Consider the following 21,151-nt stretch of genomic DNA (forward strand, 5'->3'; position numbering starts at 1 on the left):
AAACACCTCCCAGAGGCCCAACCCCTTACACTACCACCTTGGGGTTAGGATTTCAACATATGAATTTGGGGGGGATACAAACAATCCATAACAGTATGTGATGTCAGTCCATCTTAGTACTGGTGATGTTAATCTTTATTGGTTAAGGTGGTATATGCTAGGTTTCTCCACTATGAAATTACTGTTTGCCTCTTTGTAATTATAAATATATGTAGCAGATACTTTGAAACTGTACAAATACCTGGTTTTATAACAGCCTTTTACTCTCTAATTTTAGCATCTCTCGGTACTTCTTACCTGCAACATTTATTAGCATGGTGTTTACCTGATGGAATTCCTGTCATTCTTCGTTGATTAGTTGGAACTCTGCTGTGAGAAAAACTGCGCTTTCTCCCCAGTTTATTAAATTTTTATATGAGTGCACTTCAAAAAGCTCATAGGATTGGCCGTGTGGTATAGCAGTTAAGGCATCATTTGTGATACAGGCATCCCGTGTGGGTGCTAATTCGAGTTCCACTACTCCACTTCTAATCCAGCTCCCTGCTAATGTGCCTGGGAAAGCAGCGCAAGATGACTCCCTTTACGTGGGAGACCCATATGTTCATGGCTCCTGGCTTTGGCCTGCCCCAGCCCTGGCTCTTGCCGCCAGCTGGGGAGTGAAGCAGCGTGTAGAAGATCTCTTTGTCTCTCCCTCTCTCTCTGTAAGTAAATAAATAATCTTTTTTTAAAAAAAGGTTCATGAGAGGGGCCAGCACTGTGGCACACTGGGTTGAAGCCTCGACCTGCAGCACCAGCATCCCATATGAGCACCAGTTTGAGTCCTGGCTGCTCCACTTCTGATCCAGCTCTCTGCTATGGTCCGCAAAAGCAGTAGAAGATGGTCCAAGTGCTTGGGCCCCTGTACCTGTGTGGAAGACCTGGAAGAAACTCCTGGCTTCAAATTAGTTCAGCTTTGGCCATTGTGGCCATTTGGGGAATGAACCAGTAGATATAAGTCTCCCTCTCCCTCTCTCCTCTCTCCTCTCCCCTCTCCCCTCTCCCCTCTCCCTCATAAATACAATAAATCTTTTTAAAAAGTTCATGATAAATGGTATTAATAGCTAAGTTTATGTTGATGCAAAAACTTTTTAAATGCAGGGTTTTTTTTGTAATAGACATTTTTCATGATCCTTTTTAAAAAAAAATTTTTTTTTATTTGAAAGGGAGAGTAACAGAGAAGGAGAGACAGGTCTTTCATTCCCTCTTTCATGCCTCAAGTGGCTGTAAGAAGCCAAGGCTAGGCCAGGCTGAAGCCAGTAACCAAGAACTCTATCCTGGTCTTTTATTTGGGTAGCAGGGCCCAACCATTTGGGCCATCCCCCACTGCCTTCGCACATACATTAGCAGGGATGGGAAGTAGATTAACCAGGACTTAAACTAGCATTCTGATATGCAATGCCAGCATTGTAAGTGGCAGTGTAACCCATTGTGCCACAATACCACCCTCCCTGCCACCATGAGCTTTTTTACAAATTTTATTTGTTAGAGAATCAAAGAGAGACAGGCAGAGCGAGCTCCCCATCCACTAGCTCACAACCCAAATGCCCACAACAGCTGACTGGGTCTGGGTCTGATTTGAAGACTGAGCCAGGAGCTGGGTGCTCAATACAGATCTCCCCCATGGAGAGTAGGAACCCAGCCACTTGAGCATCACTGCTGTCCCCCAGGGTCTTCACCAACAAGAGCCAGAGCCAGGGATTGAACCCAGGTACTCTGATACGGAACAAAAGCATCCCAGCTGGCGTCTAAAGCACACAACCATCCCAGCTGGCGTCTCACATGTGCACACCTCCGCTGCTCACCTGCTGCCGCGAGCTTTTTGAAGACCTCTCATATCAGTGGATAGATATTTCCTTTATTCATTGGATTATAATCTATTTCTGTCATTTATTTTGTTGCTCAAGTGGTACCAGATTTGGCTATTTGGAGCTCTGTCACGGTGACTTCTGTTTCTCTTTGACCCATAAATTAAAAGAGATCTCTTGCCTGTGGGTTCACTCTCCAAATTCCTTCAACAGCTGGGGCAGGGTCAGGATTAGTTTGAAGTCAGGAGTCAGGAACTCGGTTCAGTTCTCCCATGTGGGTGGCAAGGACCCACGACTTGAGCCAACACCTGATGCCTCCCAGGGTCTGCACTGCCAGGTAGCCGGCATTAGAAGCAGAGCCAGAACTTGACCCCAGGCACTTCGCTATGGAATGCGAGTGTCCCAAGAGGCATCTTAACTGCTGCACCAAACTCTTCCCGCCACCCTCCCTCCTCAAGAAACATAAGCTTGCTATGGATGGAGCATCTGATCTCTTAACTCTTTTTGTATGTCATACTGGATTTGATTGTTGTTCTTCCACATTCTTCCAGCTGAAGGAATGTATCCGAGCACTGGATCAGGAACATGCCCATACTCCTTTCAGGCAAAGCAAGTTAACTCAGGTAAGCTAAATGTGCCCCTTGAGTTTGTTCTGGTTGATTCATGTTTTCCATCTTCCACTCATTCTTTCATTCAGACAGCACTCGTTGCCAGCAGGACAAGGTGCTTTCAAGAGAAGGAGAGGAGCCACTTCCCTCCCGGGAGCTCTCAATCTATGAGGACTTTAGAGAGGGACTTATTCAGGCAGAGAGATCTGCAGTACCCTGTAGCTAGAATCCAAAGGGACAGCAACACTTTTGCTGATTGAGTGGAGTCTTGGAATCTTTGAAGAGGTAGTATGGTTGTACTTGGCCCTTTCGTGGTTGGCTGTAAGACTTAGGCCAGTGTTTCAGTACAATGGTACAATTAAAAAGAATGAGATTTTTACATATACTGAAAGATAACCATGCTCTATCGTAATGTGCACAACAAACTGTAGAATGCTGTAATAATGTAATTACCTGTGTGATTTTAAAGCATTTTCTCAAGAAGAAATAGTTAGCATTGAATATATCCAGCAGAGTAATTATGGGGATAAAGGTGAAACTAACTTTTCATGTTATAAGATTATGACTATAGAACTTAATTTTTTTTGCTTAAAGATTTATTTATTTTATTTGAAAGGCAGAGTTAGAGAGAGGCAGAGATGGTGAGAATCTTCTATCCACTGGTTCATTCCCCAAATGGCTAGAGCTGAGCCAATCAGAAGCCAGGAGCTTCCTCCAGGTCTCCCACATGGGTGCAGGGGCCCAAAGCACTTGGGCCCTCCTCCACAGCTTTCCCAAGTGCATTAGCAGGAAGCTGGATCAGAAGTGGAGCAGCCAGATCTCAAACTGGCCCCATATGGGATGCCAGTGCTGCAGGTGGTGGCTTTACCCACTATGCCATAGTAGCACCAGCCCCAGAACTTCGTTTCTTTTTATATTTATTTATAATTTCTGCTTCTAAGGGTGACTGAATTCGATGCCTCGTTTAAGAAATCAAGTGGTATTTGTGCGTCTGCATTTGTCTTTTTTTTAAAGATTTTATTTATTTATTTGAGAGGCAGAGTTACAGAGAGAGGGAGAGACAGAGAAAGGTCTTCCATTCGTTGGTCCACTCCCCAAATGGCCGCAATGACAGGAGCTGGGCCCATCTGAAGCCAGGAGCTTCTTTTGGGTCTCCCATGTGGGTGCAGGAGGGTACACTGCTTTTCTAGGCCATTAGCAGAAGCTGGATCAGAAGCAGAACAGCCAGGGCTTGAACTGGTGCCCATATGGGATGCCAACACCACAGGCAGAGGTTTAGCCTACTATGCCATGGTGCCAGTGAACTTACTATCTTATAATCAAAATAATATGCAATAAAAGAAACACTACACAAAAATTTTGCAAATTATGACTATTCTGAACTGTAAGTAATTATAGCTTGCTTTTTCATCATGAAAATGTGCCACTTTATTAACAGACAACACCAGTAGACAATGAAACAGTATCTATAATGGCTGCAGGAGAGTGGCATGGGGAGGGGTCTGTCTAGGTATAGACCCCTGTGAAGATGGTTATGGGTACCCTGGGTTCCTTTGAGCACCATGTCCTGTGCACTAGAAGAGGATCTGTGTGCTGCAGAATGAAGCCAGCCTAACTTGTGAGAGGGATTTTTACTTTGTGCTGTAGTCTAGTGGCCTCATAGGACCTATAATGACTCAGCTGCATGGGGCCAATGATGTGGCATAGTGGGCTAAGCCACTGCTTGCAACACTGGCATCCCATGTGAGTGCCAGTTTGAGCCTTGGCTCTCCACTTCTGATTCAGCTCCCTCCTGTTGCGCCTAGGAAAGCAGTGGAAGATGGCCCAAGTGCTTGGGCCCCTGCCACCCAAGTGGGAGACCAGATACCGTTCCAGGCTCCTGGCTTCACCCTTTGGGGAGTGAACCAGCAGATGGAAGATGTCTGTCTGTCTGTCTTTCTCTGTTCCTCTCTGTCACTTTGCCTTTCAAATAAATCTTTTTTTTTTTTTTTTTTTTTTGACAGGCAGGCAGAGTGGACAGTGAGAGAGAGAGAGAGAGAGAGAGAGAAATGTCTTCCTTTTCCGTTGGTTCACCCCCCAAATGGCTGCTACAGCCGGCGCGCTGCGCCGATCTGAAGCCAGGAGCCAGGTGCCTCCTCCTGGTCTCCCATGCGGGTGCAGGGCCCAAGCACTTGGGCCATCCTCCACTGCCCCCCTCCCTGGGCCACAGCAGAGAGCTGGATTGGAAGAGGAGCAACCGGGATAGAATCCGGCACCTGACCGGGACTAGAACCCAGGGTGCTGGCGCCACAGGTGGAGGATTAGCCTATTGAGCCACAGCGATGGCCAATAAATTTTCAAAACAAAAATAGCTGTTAGATTTTATCTTTTCAAACATGACTTTGAACCTTCTTACAGGGTTAGTCCCAAGCCTGCCTTAGCACTATCATTTTGTAAAACACGTTTGCTATCTCCAGAAAATGTGTTTCTGTGAATTTTAAAATAATCCAAACAGTATGTACAAATACAAAGAAAATGCAAAAGGCCTTAAAACTCCCCCACCCACCCAGTAATAATTGCTTCCACATTATAGTGAGCATCCTTCCAGTCATCTCTCTGCCCATGTAGCTACACAGAATTATAGAATCATACACCTTTTTCACTCAAAGGTTTATTTTTTAAGGATTATTTATTTACAGGGAGAGGTGGGAGGAAGTTTGAAGGAAGGAGAGGGGGAGTGGGGGGGAAGGGAAAGGGGAAGAGAGCAAGCGAGCTTCCATCTACTGATTCACTCCCCAAATGGCCGCAGTGTCCAGGGCTGAGCTGGGCCAAGACCAGGAGCCGGAGCTCTGTCCAGGTCTCCCATGTGGGTGCAGGGGCCCAAGCACTTGGGCCATCCTCCACTGTTTCCCAGGCCATAAGCAGAGAGCTGGTTTGGAAGAGGAGCAGCTGGGACATAAATCAGCACCCATGTGAGATGCTGGTGCCACAGGCAGAGGCTTAACCTGCTATACACAGCTCCGGCCTCTACATGTTCTTCAGTACAGATATACATAATCATTTTTAATGGTTATATTATAGTTGTTTAGTTTGTGACATGTTTACATGTTTATAGACTCCTAAATTATTTCTAAATCTGTATTATAAATAATTTTGAAATGAGTATCCTATGTGTACTTTTTTTGGTCATTTGAGCAATTACCTGCTTAATGTAAAGTCATAAAAGTGTAATTGCCAAACCAATGGTGTGTATATTTTTTATATTTGGGACCATATTGCCTATTGCAGGAAATTATCCCAGTTCATGGTGCATGGTTCATGTCCATGTATTTCCCTGGGCCCTCACAGTGCACAGAAATCATCAGTCTTTTTTCATCTTACTGGCAAAAAATATTAGTTTTTTAAAAATGGTTTATTTTAATTTCTTTGGTTAATGGTGTTGAGTACCTTTTTCTGTGCTTATTGATCATTGGTATTTTCTTTTGTGAATTGCCTCTTTGTGGTCAGAGGGGAAATGTGGCACAGGGCTCTGCACTTAGGAGGCATTTGCTATGCCCTTGTCAGTTGGCTTCATGACCTGCCTTCTGTTTTAAACAGGTCTTGAAGGACTCTTTCGTTGGCAACGCCAAAACCTGCATGATCGCCAACATTTCACCAAGCCATGTGGCCACCGAACACACTCTGAACACCTTGCGCTATGCTGACCGGTAAGTCAGCTCCCAGGCAGCAGGCTTTGTGGGTGCACGTGTGTGTCTGCATACGTGTGGGTGTGTATGCAGTAGCTCACATACACGTAGAGTTCTGACCTTGAGCTCTTTAACCTTGTTCTTGAAGCAGGCAGTGCTATAAGCAACGCCACCTGGCAGGCCCTGATTGTGCAGCTGTATTGCGAGGAAGATGACACATGCCTTCAGAAGTTCACTCCATCGATGGCTTTCCAATGGCTAGTGTAAAATGGAATTTCAACTTGGAGTGGGATCTTCAGTAGAAGAATTTTCTTCTACTGATTAGCCTCAGCCCGATTTATAAGAGATAGAATACCTATTATTTGCCAAGACAGAATCACTTAGCGCTATGTAGGAGAGAGCAAGCAGACATGTTACACCTTTCCTGTGAACTTTTTAGAAAACAACCCCTCCCCCACCACCCCTCCACGCCCCCAGCTTTAAGCATGTATCTCAGAATTTTTTGTACAAGGGCAAGCACTGTGATGCAGCAGTTATCTGCCACTTATAATACTCTGCATCCCATGTTGGAGTGCTTGGATTCAAATCCCAGCCCTGCTAATGGCCCAGCTTCCTGCTAGTGTACACCCTGAGAGGCAACAAGTGATGACTCCAGTACTTGGGTCCCTGCCGCCAGTGTGGGAAATGCAGATTAAGATCCAGATCCTGGCTTCAGCCTGGCCCAGCCGCAGCTGTTGCAGGCATTTGGGAAATGAACTAGAGGTTAGAAGCTCTCTGCATTTCTCCCTTCCAAATAAATTAGAATAAAATAGGGGCTGGTGTTATGGTATAGTAAGTTAAGCCCTACCTGCAATGCTGGCACTCCCACAGGGGCACTGGTTCAAGTCCTGACTGGTCCATTTTATCCAGCTCCCTGATACTGTGCTTGGGAAATCAGCAGAATATGGCTCAAGTGCTTGGGCCTCTGCTACCCACCTGGGAGACCTGGATGGAGTTTGAGGCTCCTGGCGTCAGCCTGGCCCAGACTTGAGTGTTATGGTCATTTTGGGTCTGAACAATGTGTAAAAGGTATCTTTCTCTCTAACTCTGTCTCTTCCTCTCTGTGGCTCTACCTTCCAAATAAATCATTTTTTTAAAAGATTTATTTATTTGAAAGGCAGAGTTACAGAGAAGCAGAAGTAAGGAGAGGGAAAGAGGTCCTCCATCTGCTGGTTCACTCCCCAGATGGCTGCAACAGCCGGAGCTGCACCAATCCAGAGCCAGGAGCCAGGAGCTTCCTCCGGGTCTCCCACACAGGTGCAGGGGCCCAAGGAATTGGTCCATCTTCTGCTTTCTCAGGCCATAGCAGAAAACTGGATCGGAAGTGGAGCAGCCAGGACTCGAACCAGCACCCATATGGAAAGCCGGCACTACAGGTGGTGGCTTTACCTGCTACGCCACAGCACCAGCCGCATAATTTAAAAAAAAAAAATTCAAATTACATGCATTCTTTTAAAAAATTTCTACTTTACTTTAAAAATATAGCAAAATAAACTTATGTTTTATTTTCTATGTACTTGTTATGCCCTTGTACAGTGCAGTTCTGACACTGGCTTCCCTGGCCTGGCCCTCACTTGGGCTGCAGTGGTTTGTAAAACTCTTCCGATCATTCTGATGAAATGTTGGCTGTATTTTTACGTCCTCAAAGACACAGCTTTTTGTTTATTTGAAAGAGTGACGGGGAAACACACAACACACACACACCCCTTCCATCCACTAGTTCACTCCCCAAATGGCTGTGACAGCCGCCAGGCTGAAGCCAAGAACCTGAAACTCCACTTGGGTTCCTATGTGGGTGGCAAGGTCCAAGTACTTGGGCCATCATCCACTGCTTTCCCAGGTGTATTTGCAGGGAGCTGGGTTAGAAGCAGAGCAGCTGGGCCTTGAAGCAGCGCTCCAATTTGGGATGCCAGCATTTCAAGTGGCAATTTTCCCTGCTGCACCATAGTACCAGCCCAGCCCTCTTTTCTTCAGGTGCAGGGCAGATACGTCATGCTGAAATAGAATGTCCCTTTTCCTCTTACTCTCTCCCATATTTAATAAAAAAAAGCCTTGCCAATCCTTGTAATACTTTTGTTGTTTTTAGTTTTCCATGAAAGCTATAGAAAAGGAATTGCAGAACATGTGAGAACACACATTTACTATACAATGGTTTATTTGCAGGGTCAAAGAGCTAAAGAAAGGCATTAAGTGCTGTGCTTCAGCCACCAGTCGAAGTCAGTCATCAGGAAACTCCTCTCCAAAACGAATTCAGAGCCCCGCTGTGGTCCTGCCAGGGGACAAATATTCTCCCAAAAAAGTCAAGCTGGGCCTTCCACAGTCACTCACGGTAGCATCTGGCTCCACAAGAGGGAAGACCAATCCTCTGGCCAGCCACCCACCCAATATCCCTTTTGCTTCTGTACCTAAAGTCCCTGAAAGGGGGGGCTCCAGAGGCAGTCCTCCCCAGGAGTGGGCCATACAGACTGGCCCTGCGAAAGGAACCATGCAGTCTGGTCTTCTGGCTAAAAAAAAGCAAGAGGAGTCCGCACCACTGGGCTCGGAGAAAAGTCAAATGGGCAACAAAACTACCCTTACGTGGGGAAGCAGGACCCCGTGCCCAGAAGGCCTAGTGCATGGTAAGCTACCTGCCAAGTGCAAGAAAGTGCAGACTGTGCAGCCAGTACAGAAGCAGCTTATGTCACGAGTCGAGCGCGCCTTTGGAAGCACCTGCCACTCAGCAGAGGACAAGGAAGGCGTGTCTGCCAGGCCTGCTCCTGGAACTTGGACAAACATCCCCCCGCATCAGAAAGAGAGGGAGGAACATTTGCGTTTTTATCACCAGCAGTTCCAGCAGCCACCTCTCCTCCAACAGAAGTTGAAGTACCAACCACTGGAAAGGTTTTTCTGCCAGTACAGGCCCCCAGAGGTTCGGCGCCATAATGAGACCCCTCCTGTGTTCCAGGGTCATTCTGAGAGCCAGGATGGAGCCCAAGCTGAGGACCTTGATGACAGCGATTTCAGTGAAGATTCATTTTCGCATGTGTCCAGTCAGAGGAGCACTCTGGAGAAGAGCGAAGGCTCGTTCTTCCTTCATCAGGGCAGGGGCCCAGGTCCTGAGGAACGCGTGTCAGAAAGGCCTCAGAGTCTCCTTTTTAGCCCCAGGGCAGGCGGTGAGGAGAAAGCTGAAAGCTGGGTATACTCCAGGGACCCCCAGGGCCACAGAAGAGCAGCGTTCAATCATAGCCACAGCCCAAGGAAGGTGCCCTTGGATGGGAGCAGAGACTCCACCTGCTCGGGGCCTTCTCCGGGAGACAGCCTGGCAGAGAGGCCTTACTGCCCACAGGTAGATTTTGTAGTGAGGGACAAAAGAGGTGGAGGTCCAGCCTTTGATGGCAGACAGGGAGCTTTCAGGAGTGGGATTCCTGGGCAGGCAGAAGACAGCTCCTCATGCCCGGGGGAAGACGGCTTCGCTTGCTCTGTGCCCCCAGACCGAAGAGACACAAGCACCACACCCCCAAGAGAAGCCTGTGAAGACTGCCCGACTCAGGCAGGCAGGACGGAGGAAGGCAGCAGTCCTTTCCAGGAGGGCTCTGCGGGGCAGTCAGGGGTGGGCTCCGACTGTGCTTCTGGCCTGATGGCTCCCCTCACAGTGTCCCTCCTGGAGAACCCAGACGATGAGGGTTCTCCCATGGAACAGCTGGTCCAGGGAGGGGCTGTGCACAGACTAGCAGCAGAGAGCACGGTGGGACCAGCTGTGGGCTGCACAGCAGCATCTGGTGATATAGAGGCAGCTGCTTTGCCAGTGTCTTCAGCAACTGGACACCTGTGGCTGTCCTCATCTCCTCCTGATGATAAGCCTGGTGGTGATCTGCCAGCTTTGTCCCCATCACCCATTCGTCAGCACCCCCCTGACAAGCTGCCCTATGGGGAGGCTGGCCTGGGAGAGGCCTGCCTGAGTAGAGAGACTGCACTCTTCTCCCAGGACCATGTGGGTAGTGAGCGGTACGATGCTGAGAGCGAGCTGGGTGGCTCCTGGGGTTTCCCAGGAAAGCCCTTTTCTACGTTGCATATTGGGGTACCCTGTTCTGGACCTACACAAACAGAAAGAAATGAAGTGGCTGGCCAGTGCTTGGCCCAGGAGAGAGAACATCCTGCAGGGCTCGGTTGGCAGGAGCTTGGTTCCGCTGCAGACTCGAAGTTGCCCTGCTGCAACGAGGACATCCTGTGGCTCAAGCGAAGGCCCATCTCCAGGTGCTTAGCAAAGCCCAACTCTCCCCTGGCCCCCGGCTGCTCTCCTGAGGCTGCAAGGACACTCGGGACACTCCATCAACCCACTGTAGCGCAAGCACAGTAAGTTGGGCTTTCTCCCCAAGAGCCCCTTTGGTACTCCCTCACCCCAGCTCAATGTTTTGTCATGGACAAAGAGCAGGCTACCCTGGTGGACAGTCTTGCTGCTTGCTCCATGGTCTCTTCCCATCACTAGAGTCTGAAAAAAGGCAGATCCTTCCATTTTTAGCCCCAGTCCCCGGCTTTTGTCCCTGTGTCCCCCCAGGAAGCAGACTCCACCTTGTGCCCAGGGTGCCAGCTGCAGTGTGGTTGTAGCCTCGAGAACCTTCCTGCTGCACAGCTCCTGTGAAGCAGCAGCACCTAGCCCATTGCTCAGTGTGGCTGGGGGGCAGAGGGCAGCTTGAGAGCCCCCAGAACGCCCCCTTTCCTTGGTGGTGCTCCTGGATCCCTTGACTAGTCCCGAGAAAGAACAAGTGAGAGGAGGTAAGTGATGAGCTGGCTTTGCTCAAAGCCTTGACCACTTTGGGCAAATGCAGATTATGCCTAGAATTGAGGCTTAGCTCCAGACAGCTGCCCGGGAGAAGATGGGGAGCCAAGAGAATCATTGTGTCCCTTCTGGTGTTCCCAGGCAGGTGGTCATTCAGGCACACCAGGAACAGCTGGATGAAATGGCCGAGCTGGGCTTCAAGGAGGAGACTCTGGTGAGGCAGCTAGCATCTAATGTAAGTGGCCTTGGTGGGACACTTGGGGCTGTTGAGAATTGGCTTCCAACTTGTCTGATGGACAGCCTTGTTTACCGTGGTCATGTGCAGCATATGGGGGCAGTTACACACTCATCATGCTGAGCCTTGTGCCGCCTCCTGCCTGGCCAGTACAGCTTGCTACTCAGGACAGGTACTGTTGGAATATGGTGCCACACTCCCCATTCTCTGGCTAAAATGTTCTCAGCTTCTATCCCCAACCACTCTGCCTTCCTAGTGGTTTATTGGGGCCTCTTCCTGTGACTCTTCATAGCACCCACATGCAATCAGAGGCATTTTTTTTTTATGATTTTTATTTATTTTTTTTGACAGTTACAGAGGGAGAGAGATCTTCCATTCACTGATTTACTCCCCAAATGGCTGCAATGGCCAGAGCTAGCCTGATCTGAAGCCAGGAGCTTCCTCGGGGTCTCCCATGCAGGTGCAGGGGCCCAACCACTTAGGCCATCTTCTGCTACTTCTCCAGGCCACAGCAGAGAGCTGGATCGGAAAAGGAGCAGCTAGGACACGAACGGGTGCCCTTATGGGATGCCAGTGCCACAGACAGAGGCTTAGCCTACTATGCCACAGCACTGGCCCCAACCAGAGGCATTTCTATCAGAATACACCTCTATCTGGAAAGTGTCACACGCAGAAGACTGGGCCCCATCCCGTGCCATTGCAACAATGCTGATGGTTTCTCAGCTGCTGCTGGTGAATTCTGAAATCTTCCTGTTTAGAAAAGGAAGTAGAAAAAGAGATCTGGTGGAGGGCAAAACAGAACAAAAGCTCCATTTGTCCTGTTTCCTTTCTCAGGATTTTGAAGATTTTGTGACCCAGCTGGATGAAATCATGGCTCTGAAATCCAAGTGCATCCAGAGTCTGAGGAGCCAGCTGCAGGTATACCTCACTTGCCACAGGCCAGCTGCAAGCCCTGAGAGGACAGCAGTGTCTTAAAGCAAGATCCTGGACGGGACGGTGGGGGTAGTGCAAGTCCCTGTGCCAGCCCCTCGGGCTGGAGGTGGCCCGTCAAGTCCTCCCTGCACATGCCAGAACCTCTGTACTGCCTGTGCTAGCCTCGTCTCAACACACATGGCCTTCGATGAGCCTTGTCCCTCCCAGTCCCCAGTACAGGAGCAGCTAGAAGAAAGGGAGCTTAGAGCTAGAAGAGAATGCTTTACTAAGTCCTTGTCTGAGGGAGTACAGTCGGACCTAGCGCCCTGTGGGTGGTGTTACATTCGAGGACTGGAGGATGGGGTAGTTAGTGGTATCTGACCTCTGGAGATCAGAGGTCACACACACTCTAGGGAAGGACGGACAACCTGCTGACCCAGAAGCTTTATCAGCTGAGTTCTGTCTAGTAAGATTTAAACACTGGCCCTAAACAAACAGCAGTGTTACTGAGAATGTTTTGAAATTTTTAAATGAATAAACCTTGATATATCTTCAGTAGCAGATGTGATGGCTTCTGGCTTACAGTTCCCTTCCCCTAGTTTTGAGAAAAAAAAGAGGGTGTCCATGTCACTGCGTTCCTTTTCACATCTCTGACTTCTGCCGGGGTGACAGGGCTGTGCAATGCCCCCATGCTTCCTCATTCACACCCTTCATGGAATCCTTGAGGAGCTGGAGGGTCTCAAGCAAGGCTCCAGAGGCTGCATCCCAGGTGTGCTGTCCCGGGGCACCCTGGCCACTCCAGCTACACCGCCTCTCACAGGCCCTGGCACGCAGTACTCCAGTCAACAGTGACTCAATGTATACACACATAGTTCTGGGTACTGCTTGTTGTCTGTCTCTTCAGCAGGAAGACGCTCAAGGCAAGGAAGAGGTCTCCAAGTGCCCATCACTGTCCAAGGCCGTCCAGGGACAAATTGAGATTTATCACAGCCTGGGTCATTGCTGTGTGACCTTTAATTTCCTTCAGGTAAAGAGTAACTTTTTAATGTTTTAAAAGGAGGGCTCAGTTAAAAGGCCAAGTCAACCAAGTAGCTTGTTCCAGTCTGCAGCATTCTGGCCCTAACCACTCTTTGACCACCAGAGGGCATCCTGCTTCCATCTTGGTGCTTCCTGGCGCTAAGGCTATGCAGCCTCTCCACACGTGATCATTTGAAAAACCCGAGACCCACTCTTTGTGGAGAGCCCAAGAGGGACGGTGGAACAAAGGACAAGAAACTTTAGGGATGCATCTAGTTCTATTATACTCAAACCAGGTGCTCCAACACAGAGCAAGTAAACGCCTGCTGCTGCTCACAGGAAGAGGATTTCCTGCATTCCCTTGAAGGCCCAGTCTGTCTCCCTTCCAGTAAGTCTTAACCGCAAGGTCGGTGTCCTCTGCCCAGAGACTGAGACAGGTCAGGTTTAAAGGCACTGGTCCGGACCTGCCTTTGCAGGGGCCTGTTCCTGGGTCTCACAGGCCTGGAGTAGGAAGAAAGTACTGAAATGAGAGAAGCTGGTTAGATCATGTTCCACCCCCAGCAAATCTATACAGGAAGTCCCTTTACCACCCACTCTGCCCCTCACTAAAACAGCCCTTGACAATAAAGAAATTAGCATGGCAGGATATACCTTTTAGATTTTTATTAGTAGTACTCTGAAGAATCAAAATAGTTATTAGCAAATTATTTTAGATTCAAGACTGTATATTCTTTGTATTTAGATTTTTAATGTTCAACATAATACAAAACCAAAGAGACTGATTTCTATGACTAGGTGTTACTTGTGTCATTCTAAAGCAGTGGGCTGCAAGGGGGAGAGGCTGTCCAAGAACAGAAGTGGAGTTAGTGCTGGGTGACGGCACCGTGGCCTGTTGTCTCGCCCACTGAATGTGCTGCGAAGGGGCCAAGGGTTAAACTGACAACTGTTTCCTAGAGCAGGGGCTCTGTAACCCTGGGCAGCAGAGACTGTGGTCCAAACCACATCAGGAGAGACAGGCTGGGGCAGGGAAGCATAGTGACTGCCTGGCGAAAGACAAACTCAGGCCCCTGGATAAAAGTGCATTCTTCGCACCGCAGACATTGCAGAACCAGTGTAACACTAAGAGGCTTTGTTGAGGGGGGAATGAAACCCTGGAAGAACCTTTCACTTGTACTCAACTTGGATTAGAGTTCAGTCCACTAGTGTGGGGCAGGGAGAAGCATCGAGCCCCAAAGCAGCACTGAGTTTGGCCCTCTCCCCCACTTCTCCCTGACTCCTCTTGGTGGCCAAGCCAGGGCTGAGGACGTAAAGACCCAAGAGAAGACCAAGCTCGTCTTTCTGGAGGGCCCAGGTGGGAAGGACACTTCTCAAGGTACAAACACGTTTAATAGAGAAGCCAGGACAGGTCTGGGGGCATTAGCATGCCCAAATCTTCCCGCTTCTCCCCAGCTCGGGCCCTGCACTCGTGGAGAATGACAAGCACAGTCTCCACGCCTGACCGTCTTAAGTCCCAAAAGAAAATCCAGAAGTATTCCCCTTCGCCTTCCCCACAGGTGGGCTCTGCAGGGGCTTCCTGGGGGTGGTGGTTCCGTGGCAGGGCTGTGGCAGGGCCTGGTCTCAGCTGGCTCCTGCCCGGGCCATGAGGTCTTCCAAAGCATTGTCCTGGTCATTGTTGTGTAATACCAAAGCTTCCTTAATGTCCTTCAGTTCAAAGCCCATTTCCTTAAACTTGCTCATTAACTGAAGAAACTCCATCATCTAAGGGACAGAAGAGAACACAGATTAAAGGGCCCAGCCATCCAACACAACATAGCAACGGAGCATTTTGTCTGGAAGGGGCCTGGAGGTCACGGGGGTTCTGCATCCCTCTAGCCAGAGCCACCTCAGTCTCCCTGAGGTTCTTCAGGAAGCAAAGGGTGGCGGTGGAGGAAACCAGGTCACGCAGGTTTGACACCAAAGCCTGCCTGTCACCCTTCAGGAGCCACCCTTAGCTAAGCTCACCTCCTGCTGACCTCCATCTGGGTCCTTCCACCCAGACTGACCAAGGCGGGCCACTGACCTCCGAAACAGCTGCTCTCCAGGGATCAGGGTAGGTGGAGAGACTAGTGATCGTCCTGGTGATCGTTAAGTTTGGCTTTTGGCCCAAGTCAATTTTCCCTTCCCCTCATTGGGATTCTAGATAAGCCCATGTATTACCCAAGTCAAGCAGAGCCTGCCTAGACACGAGACCACCCTGCAGTTCCTTGGCAAGGGAAGGAGCCTGTGACCAAGGGGGAGAAGGACACTTCCTCCTTTCCAGGGGGTTCCCGTGAAGCCTGAAGGGTCTCACCTTTTCTTCTGAACACTGCTGCATTTCCAAAGCCTCTTCCACTAAAAGAGGGTCAAAGCCCTTCTCGCAAAGCTGTCCATGTGCAAAGAGATAGTCGAGAATCTAAGAAAACAAAGAGGAAGTTTGGATACCTACTGTCACGACGCAAACAAGTCTGCTCCCAGCCCACCCAGGCTACCAGTTTCCGGACAGGACTTGAGTTTATGCCTTGAACTGTATCCAATGCAGTGGGGCCTCAGTGACTACTTACAGAACAGAGAGGTGTATATACCTTTCTAAATATGAGCAGCCGTTTTGCAAAGGAGTTGTAGCCACAGCTGACTCACATCTCCCAGAATGTCACCTGCACAGCCCGTCAGAGAATGTCCCCAGAGTGTTAAGACTCCAGTACCCTGTTGACTGCCTGGACAAGTGTAAATGGAAAGAAATGTCTAGAAGATGACCTGGGACCCACTCCTAGTCTGGCCCTTTATGGGGCGGGGGTCGGCGAGGACTGGGTAACAGTCCAACAGTTCCAGTACTCCCAAGGCTCTCCCTAAGCCTGGGTTCTAGAGCAGCCTCCAGAAGAGAAACTCTGCTGGTGAGGGGCTCGCTTCTCCGACAGAACACCTGTCTGAGGCCCCACAGACCCACAGGAAGGGAGGGGGTACACAGGAGCAGAGCCTGGCACTCACCACCTCCAGAGGCCCGTCTCCTGGCTGAGCACCTGCTTCTGTGCTGACCGCTCACTCACCTGCTCAATATTCTCTCCTTTCTTCTTCAGGGCTCTCATGACACACTCGTATGAGTAGCCCATGTTGACCACTGTCTCCACACACTGCCGCTCGCTGGGGGACAATGTCTGCAGTTCAGAATAGGCCTGGGGACAGCTGGGCACTTGTGACGTTGAGAAATTAGGAGGGGCAACCTGGTGTTGGAGAAATAAGAGGATCAAGGTGAGAGGAAAAGACGGGCCCCAGCAGACCTGTCGCTGTGATGGCCCAGTCCAGGGGTTTGCCACTTCTAACGCGAGTCAAGCCCTCAGCCAAGGAGTCTGCTTAGGAGAAAGGGCCACGGTGCTGGCTAGGTGTTCTGCAGAGGGGTAGGAATTGCCAGCTGAGGGGGAGAGATGCTGGGAAGACACCTGCAGGTCTTACTCTGTCTTCAACTCACCTTGCAGGATGAAAAAGCACAACAGCCACATCCCCCTCTAGGCCCAAATCCCCTGGGCTTGAGTTGGAGAAAAAGAGTTCCATGGCTGCCAGTGGCAGGACACAGTGGCATCTCCCCAGGCCACTGTATCAGACCTGAAGGGGCCCTTCACTGCCAGCACTCCCACTCTGGAGCTAACATATCCCAGTCCAAATCCTTGTTACTGTCTGTGCTGGGCAGAGGCTGCAAGTGCTGTTCCCATGCATGTCCAAGTCATCAGGACCCGTGTTTTGAGGGGACCCTGCTCTGCCCCACACTACCTACCACTCTTCATCTTGCAGAGCCAAAACTGAAGATTAGCTATACCAGGCTTACCCCCAAAGTCTAGAATGGGGACACTAGGGCCCTGCCACTGTCCTGCCTACAGTGAGCCTGCTCCATGCCCCTGGACCCCACCCCAATCTGATGGGTGTCCACGTTCCTGCGACTAACTCTTCCCACCACTTACAGAAAAACAGGCCTGAGGGCAAAGGCAGCTCACTACTAGACCAAAGAGGCCATCTATCACGGGAACATGGTCACAAGCAGTTCTACAACTTGGCCCAGGGACCAGAAAGTAATGTTTTAGAATTTTGTTCCCTTTTTTATAGGAGAGTAGGGGTTGGAAGAAGGTTAGGCACCAGGGAGCCCTCTGTCCTAGAAGTTAGATCAGAGTTACACAGCTGTAACCAGATGTCCTCCTCAAAGTCTGCTGAGGAAAGCCAGCGTGACTACGTAACACCCTAAAAACTCATTCTAGAGGCTGCTGGCATAGTGGGCAAAGCTGACTCTTGTGACACTGGCAGTTAATGTCTTGGCTATTCCACTTTTAGTCCAGCCCTCTGCTAATGGCCTGGAAAAGCAGTGGAAGATGGCCCAAGTGCTTAGGCCCCTGTACCCATGTGGGAGACCTGCAAAGCTTCTGGCTCCTGGCTTCAGCCTGGCCCAGCCTTATCTGTTGTGGTCATCTGGGGAGTGAACCAGTGGATTGAAGATCTCTCAAACTCTTTCAAATAAATAATCTTTTTAAAAAAATATATGTATTCATTTGAAAGTCAGAGTTTCAAAGAGAGAGGAGAGGCAGAGAGAGAGGTCTTCCATCTGCTGATTCACTCCCCAATTGGCTGCAAAGGCTGGAGCTGTGCCGATCCAGAGCCAGGAGTTTCTTTGGGTCTCCCACATGGGTGCAGGGGTCCAAGGACTTGGGCCATCAACCACTGCTTTTCCCAGACCATAGCAGAGAGCTGGATCAGAAGTGGAGCAGCAGGGACTCAAACGGGCGCCCAAATGGGATGCCAGCACTGCGCCATCCCCATAAATAATCTTATAAAAATTTTCATTCTGTTCCTCTTAATCATCTTCCCCACAAAATGCTCTCAGCACCCCAGTCACAGGGCTGTCATTAGGTTACAGGAGTCGTGACAGGGCCTAGGGAATGAATCACATCAATCTAGCCCCATTTAGCAGAGCCAAAAATTCTCTCTTCAGAGATAGGCTCTACCTGAGCTCAACAATACCAACAGCCAAAGAGCAGTGTCAGCTCTCACGTGACATGCCCCAGCCAAGAAGCCTCCTGAAAGCCTGGTGGGATGTAGGAATACACTCCTAACAAATTACATGTTAAAAAACAGTAAGATTATCTATTTTTAAAAGATGTACAGAAAACTCTCACATAACCTGCTGGGGGAAATCTACTAAAGGTAAAGCTTGAAAACTGTTCAGATTCGTTTATCTGCTCATCTGCTCTGAGTGATAATATAAAGAAATTTAAAAAAGCTAATAACTATAGGCAAGGAATAATAATATCAATCTCAGCATTTGTAATAAACATTAGAGGCAACCTAAATATCCAACATGGGATATCAGGTAGGTGCATAATAAACAGTATGACTGTTAGTCATTTAAAATGACATTCAGAAACAAGACTGGGGGAGGGGGGATATGAAAGGACTTCAAAAGTTCATTGGAAAAAGGGAATTAAAAGATAAAAATGTAAAAGCTATTTCCAACATAAGCCCCATCAAATTCAATATATTTTTCAGAAGAACTGGGGGGTCCTGGGAGTTCAATCACGTCGCTGCAGTGTTTTACATTATAAGCTGGAGAAAATGGGTGTCCTTGAAAGATCCTCTTTACAATTATGAAGTAGAGCCAAACCAGGACCATAAGGTAGACATGTAACAACTTCCCACTGAAACATCCAAAACTGGCCTTATTTGATAAGAGTGAGCAGAGGCACTGTGGTGGAGAGGACGCTGGGGAGGCTTTCCAGGCTGCGGCTGCTTCCTCAAGACACTGTCCTGATAAGCACAAGTTACTATTTTTGGGGGGCCTCCTGAAAGCAAAAACGGAAATACCTATGCCTCCCAAAAAACAGCATGAACTCTGCTGGTGACCAGTCTTCCTCCGGAACACTTCTACCTCCCTCTTGGCTGCTGCTGCTTTCACTGTGCTTGTCTTCAGATCATTCTGGTAAAGCCATGTTTCATCTCTCAGAATTCTCTGAAGAAATATTTAAAATTTCCACGGAAAGCTTTGCTCGTATCTGCAGCTGATCCAAGCACTACAATGTTGGCACAGGGAAGTTTGCCCCACAGGTTTTTTTTCCCCCAATTTTAACTTATTTATTTGAAAGGCAGAGACAGATCTCCCAGCCACTGTTTCACTTGCCAAAAGCCCTTAACAGCCACAGATGGGTCAGACTAAAGCCAGGAGCTGGGAATTCAACCCAGATATCCCATAGAGCCCCCAAAAACCTGAGCCATAGACTGCTGCCTCCCAAGATGCATTAGAAGGAAGCTGGAATAAGGAGCAGAGCCGGAACTCGAACCCAGGCTCTCTGACGTGGGACATGGATAGCTAACTGCCCACCGAACACTTGCCGCCATCCATTTAATTTTTCAGTCAGAACTGTGTACACTGAACCACAAGAGATGTCGATAGTGTCTGCTGGTTACTGTTTCTACTGCGAATCACTGGTCCCCTTCCATTTCCGCATGAACACGATTAATTTTTTCCTGGCAAACTGATGTGGATGGTTTGTCACTGAGAGCTTCGCCTTCCTTCCTCACTGTCTTGTCCCTTCTTTAAATGAATTATTCGCATTCCTTCCTCACTGTCTTGTCCCTTCTTTAAATGAATTATTCACTTGTAAGCTGCTGGTTTCTTTGGGGCACTGTCCCCATAAATATTTTGTGAAACATCAGTGATTTCATCCTTCCTCCTCCAGATCCATCAGGAAACTGACGCTTGCACTTGCTTCGGTTGTAGCAGAATTCATGTTGCTCTGACGGGCTGTTTTCAAACTGATGCTTTATCCTTCTTAGTGCCTCACACTTCTGTTCAGACATGTTGTAACTAGTTAAGTTTATTTTGGGCAAAGAAATTTGGAAATCCATGCAGTTTTTTTTAATTTTTCCATGAACTTTCTGAAGACCCCCAAAAGTGAAGCATTTAAAAAAGAAAAAAAGAAAAAAAACAAACTATGCATGGATTTCAAAATTTTTTGTGCCAAAATAACTTGCTATGTACTTCCATCCATTCTTTCCAGACTTTCTGAAGTATCCTTGTATGTGCTCTGTGAGACACATGAGATTTTTAAATGATAATGAAATGACAGTCACTGGGGCCAGCGCTGTGGCACAGCGGGTTAAAGCCCCGGCCTGAAGCACTGGCATCCCATATGGGCACTGGTTCTAGTCCCGGCTGCTCCTCTTCCAATCAGCTCTCTGCTATGGCCTGGGAAAGCAACGGAGGATGGCCCAAGTCCTTGGGCCCCTGTACCCACGTGGGAGACCTGGAGGAAGCTCCTGGCTCCTGCCTTTGGACTAGCGCAGCTCCAGCCATTGCGGCCATCTGGGGAGTGAACCAGTGGATGGAAGACCTCTCTCTCTCTCTCTCTGTAACTCTTTCAAATAAATAAAATAAATCTCTTTAAAAAAAAAAAAAGTCTTTTTTTTTTTTAAGATTTTTTATTTATTTTCCTTGAAAGTCAGAGTTCCACAGAGAGAGAAGGAGAGGCAGAGAGAGAGAGAGGTCTTCCATCCGATGGCTCACTCCCCAGATGGCCGCAATAGCCAGAGCCACACCAATACAGAGCCAGGAGCCTCCTCCAGGTCTCCCACGTGGGTGCAGGGGCCCAAGGACCCAGGCCATCTTCCACTGCTTTCCCAGGCTACAGCAGAGAGCTGGATCGGAAGAGGAGCAGCCGGGACTTGAAGCGGCGCCTATATGGGATGCCGGCGCCTCAGGCCAGGGTGTTAACCCACTGCGCCACAGCGCTGGCCCCGAAATGATAGTCATTTAATCCAGGGCACTATTTTCAAATATCTACAGTTCTATTTTCAAATATATGTAGTGCTCTTTGGTTAAAACAGAACTTCTTCAGTACCATTACTGCATTCATGGTAGCCCTTTGTCATTATTGTTTCAATAAAAAGATAAAGCTTATTTCTCAAGGGGAACAAGTTGACTCTGGCTTAAAATTTTCATATTCAAAGATTACAGTGCTGCATACTTAAATGAGCAAAAAATATAGAGAAAAAAGAATTATTAAAATATCTTTCCAAAATAGGTA

The 21,151-nt window shown here is 48.7% G+C and overlaps 2 protein-coding genes across 5 annotated transcripts in view; one reads left to right on the forward strand and one right to left on the reverse strand.

Moving 5' to 3' along the window:
- The window catches only part of KIF24 (kinesin family member 24), an 80,268-nt gene extending 66,532 nt beyond the window's left edge, over positions 1-13,736 (forward strand). For both annotated transcript variants that reach the window (XM_062208051.1, XM_062208052.1), the window contains exons 9-13: positions 2,396-2,467; positions 6,029-6,138; positions 8,320-10,488; positions 11,054-11,147; positions 11,982-13,736. In XM_062208051.1, the coding sequence (XP_062064035.1) occupies positions 2,396-2,467; positions 6,029-6,138; positions 8,320-10,488; positions 11,054-11,147; positions 11,982-12,122 (2,586 nt within the window). In that variant the 3' untranslated portion in view covers positions 12,123-13,736. The remainder of the gene's footprint in view (positions 1-2,395; positions 2,468-6,028; positions 6,139-8,319; positions 10,489-11,053; positions 11,148-11,981) is intronic.
- A 68-nt stretch (positions 13,737-13,804) lies between these two features.
- Positions 13,805-21,151, reverse strand: part of UBAP1 (ubiquitin associated protein 1) — a 71,008-nt gene continuing 63,661 nt past the window's right edge. For all 3 annotated transcript variants that reach the window (XM_062208053.1, XM_062208054.1, XM_062208055.1), the window contains 3 exons: positions 16,139-16,312; positions 15,406-15,507; positions 13,805-14,834 (listed from right to left, as the gene is read on the reverse strand). In XM_062208053.1, coding sequence (XP_062064037.1) covers positions 14,694-14,834; positions 15,406-15,507; positions 16,139-16,312 — 417 coding nt within the window. In that variant the 3' untranslated portion in view covers positions 13,805-14,693. The remainder of the gene's footprint in view (positions 14,835-15,405; positions 15,508-16,138; positions 16,313-21,151) is intronic.

The sequence above is a fragment of the Lepus europaeus genome, chromosome 12, assembly GCF_033115175.1.
Source record: "Lepus europaeus isolate LE1 chromosome 12, mLepTim1.pri, whole genome shotgun sequence".
Taxonomy (NCBI): Eukaryota; Metazoa; Chordata; class Mammalia; order Lagomorpha; family Leporidae; genus Lepus; species Lepus europaeus.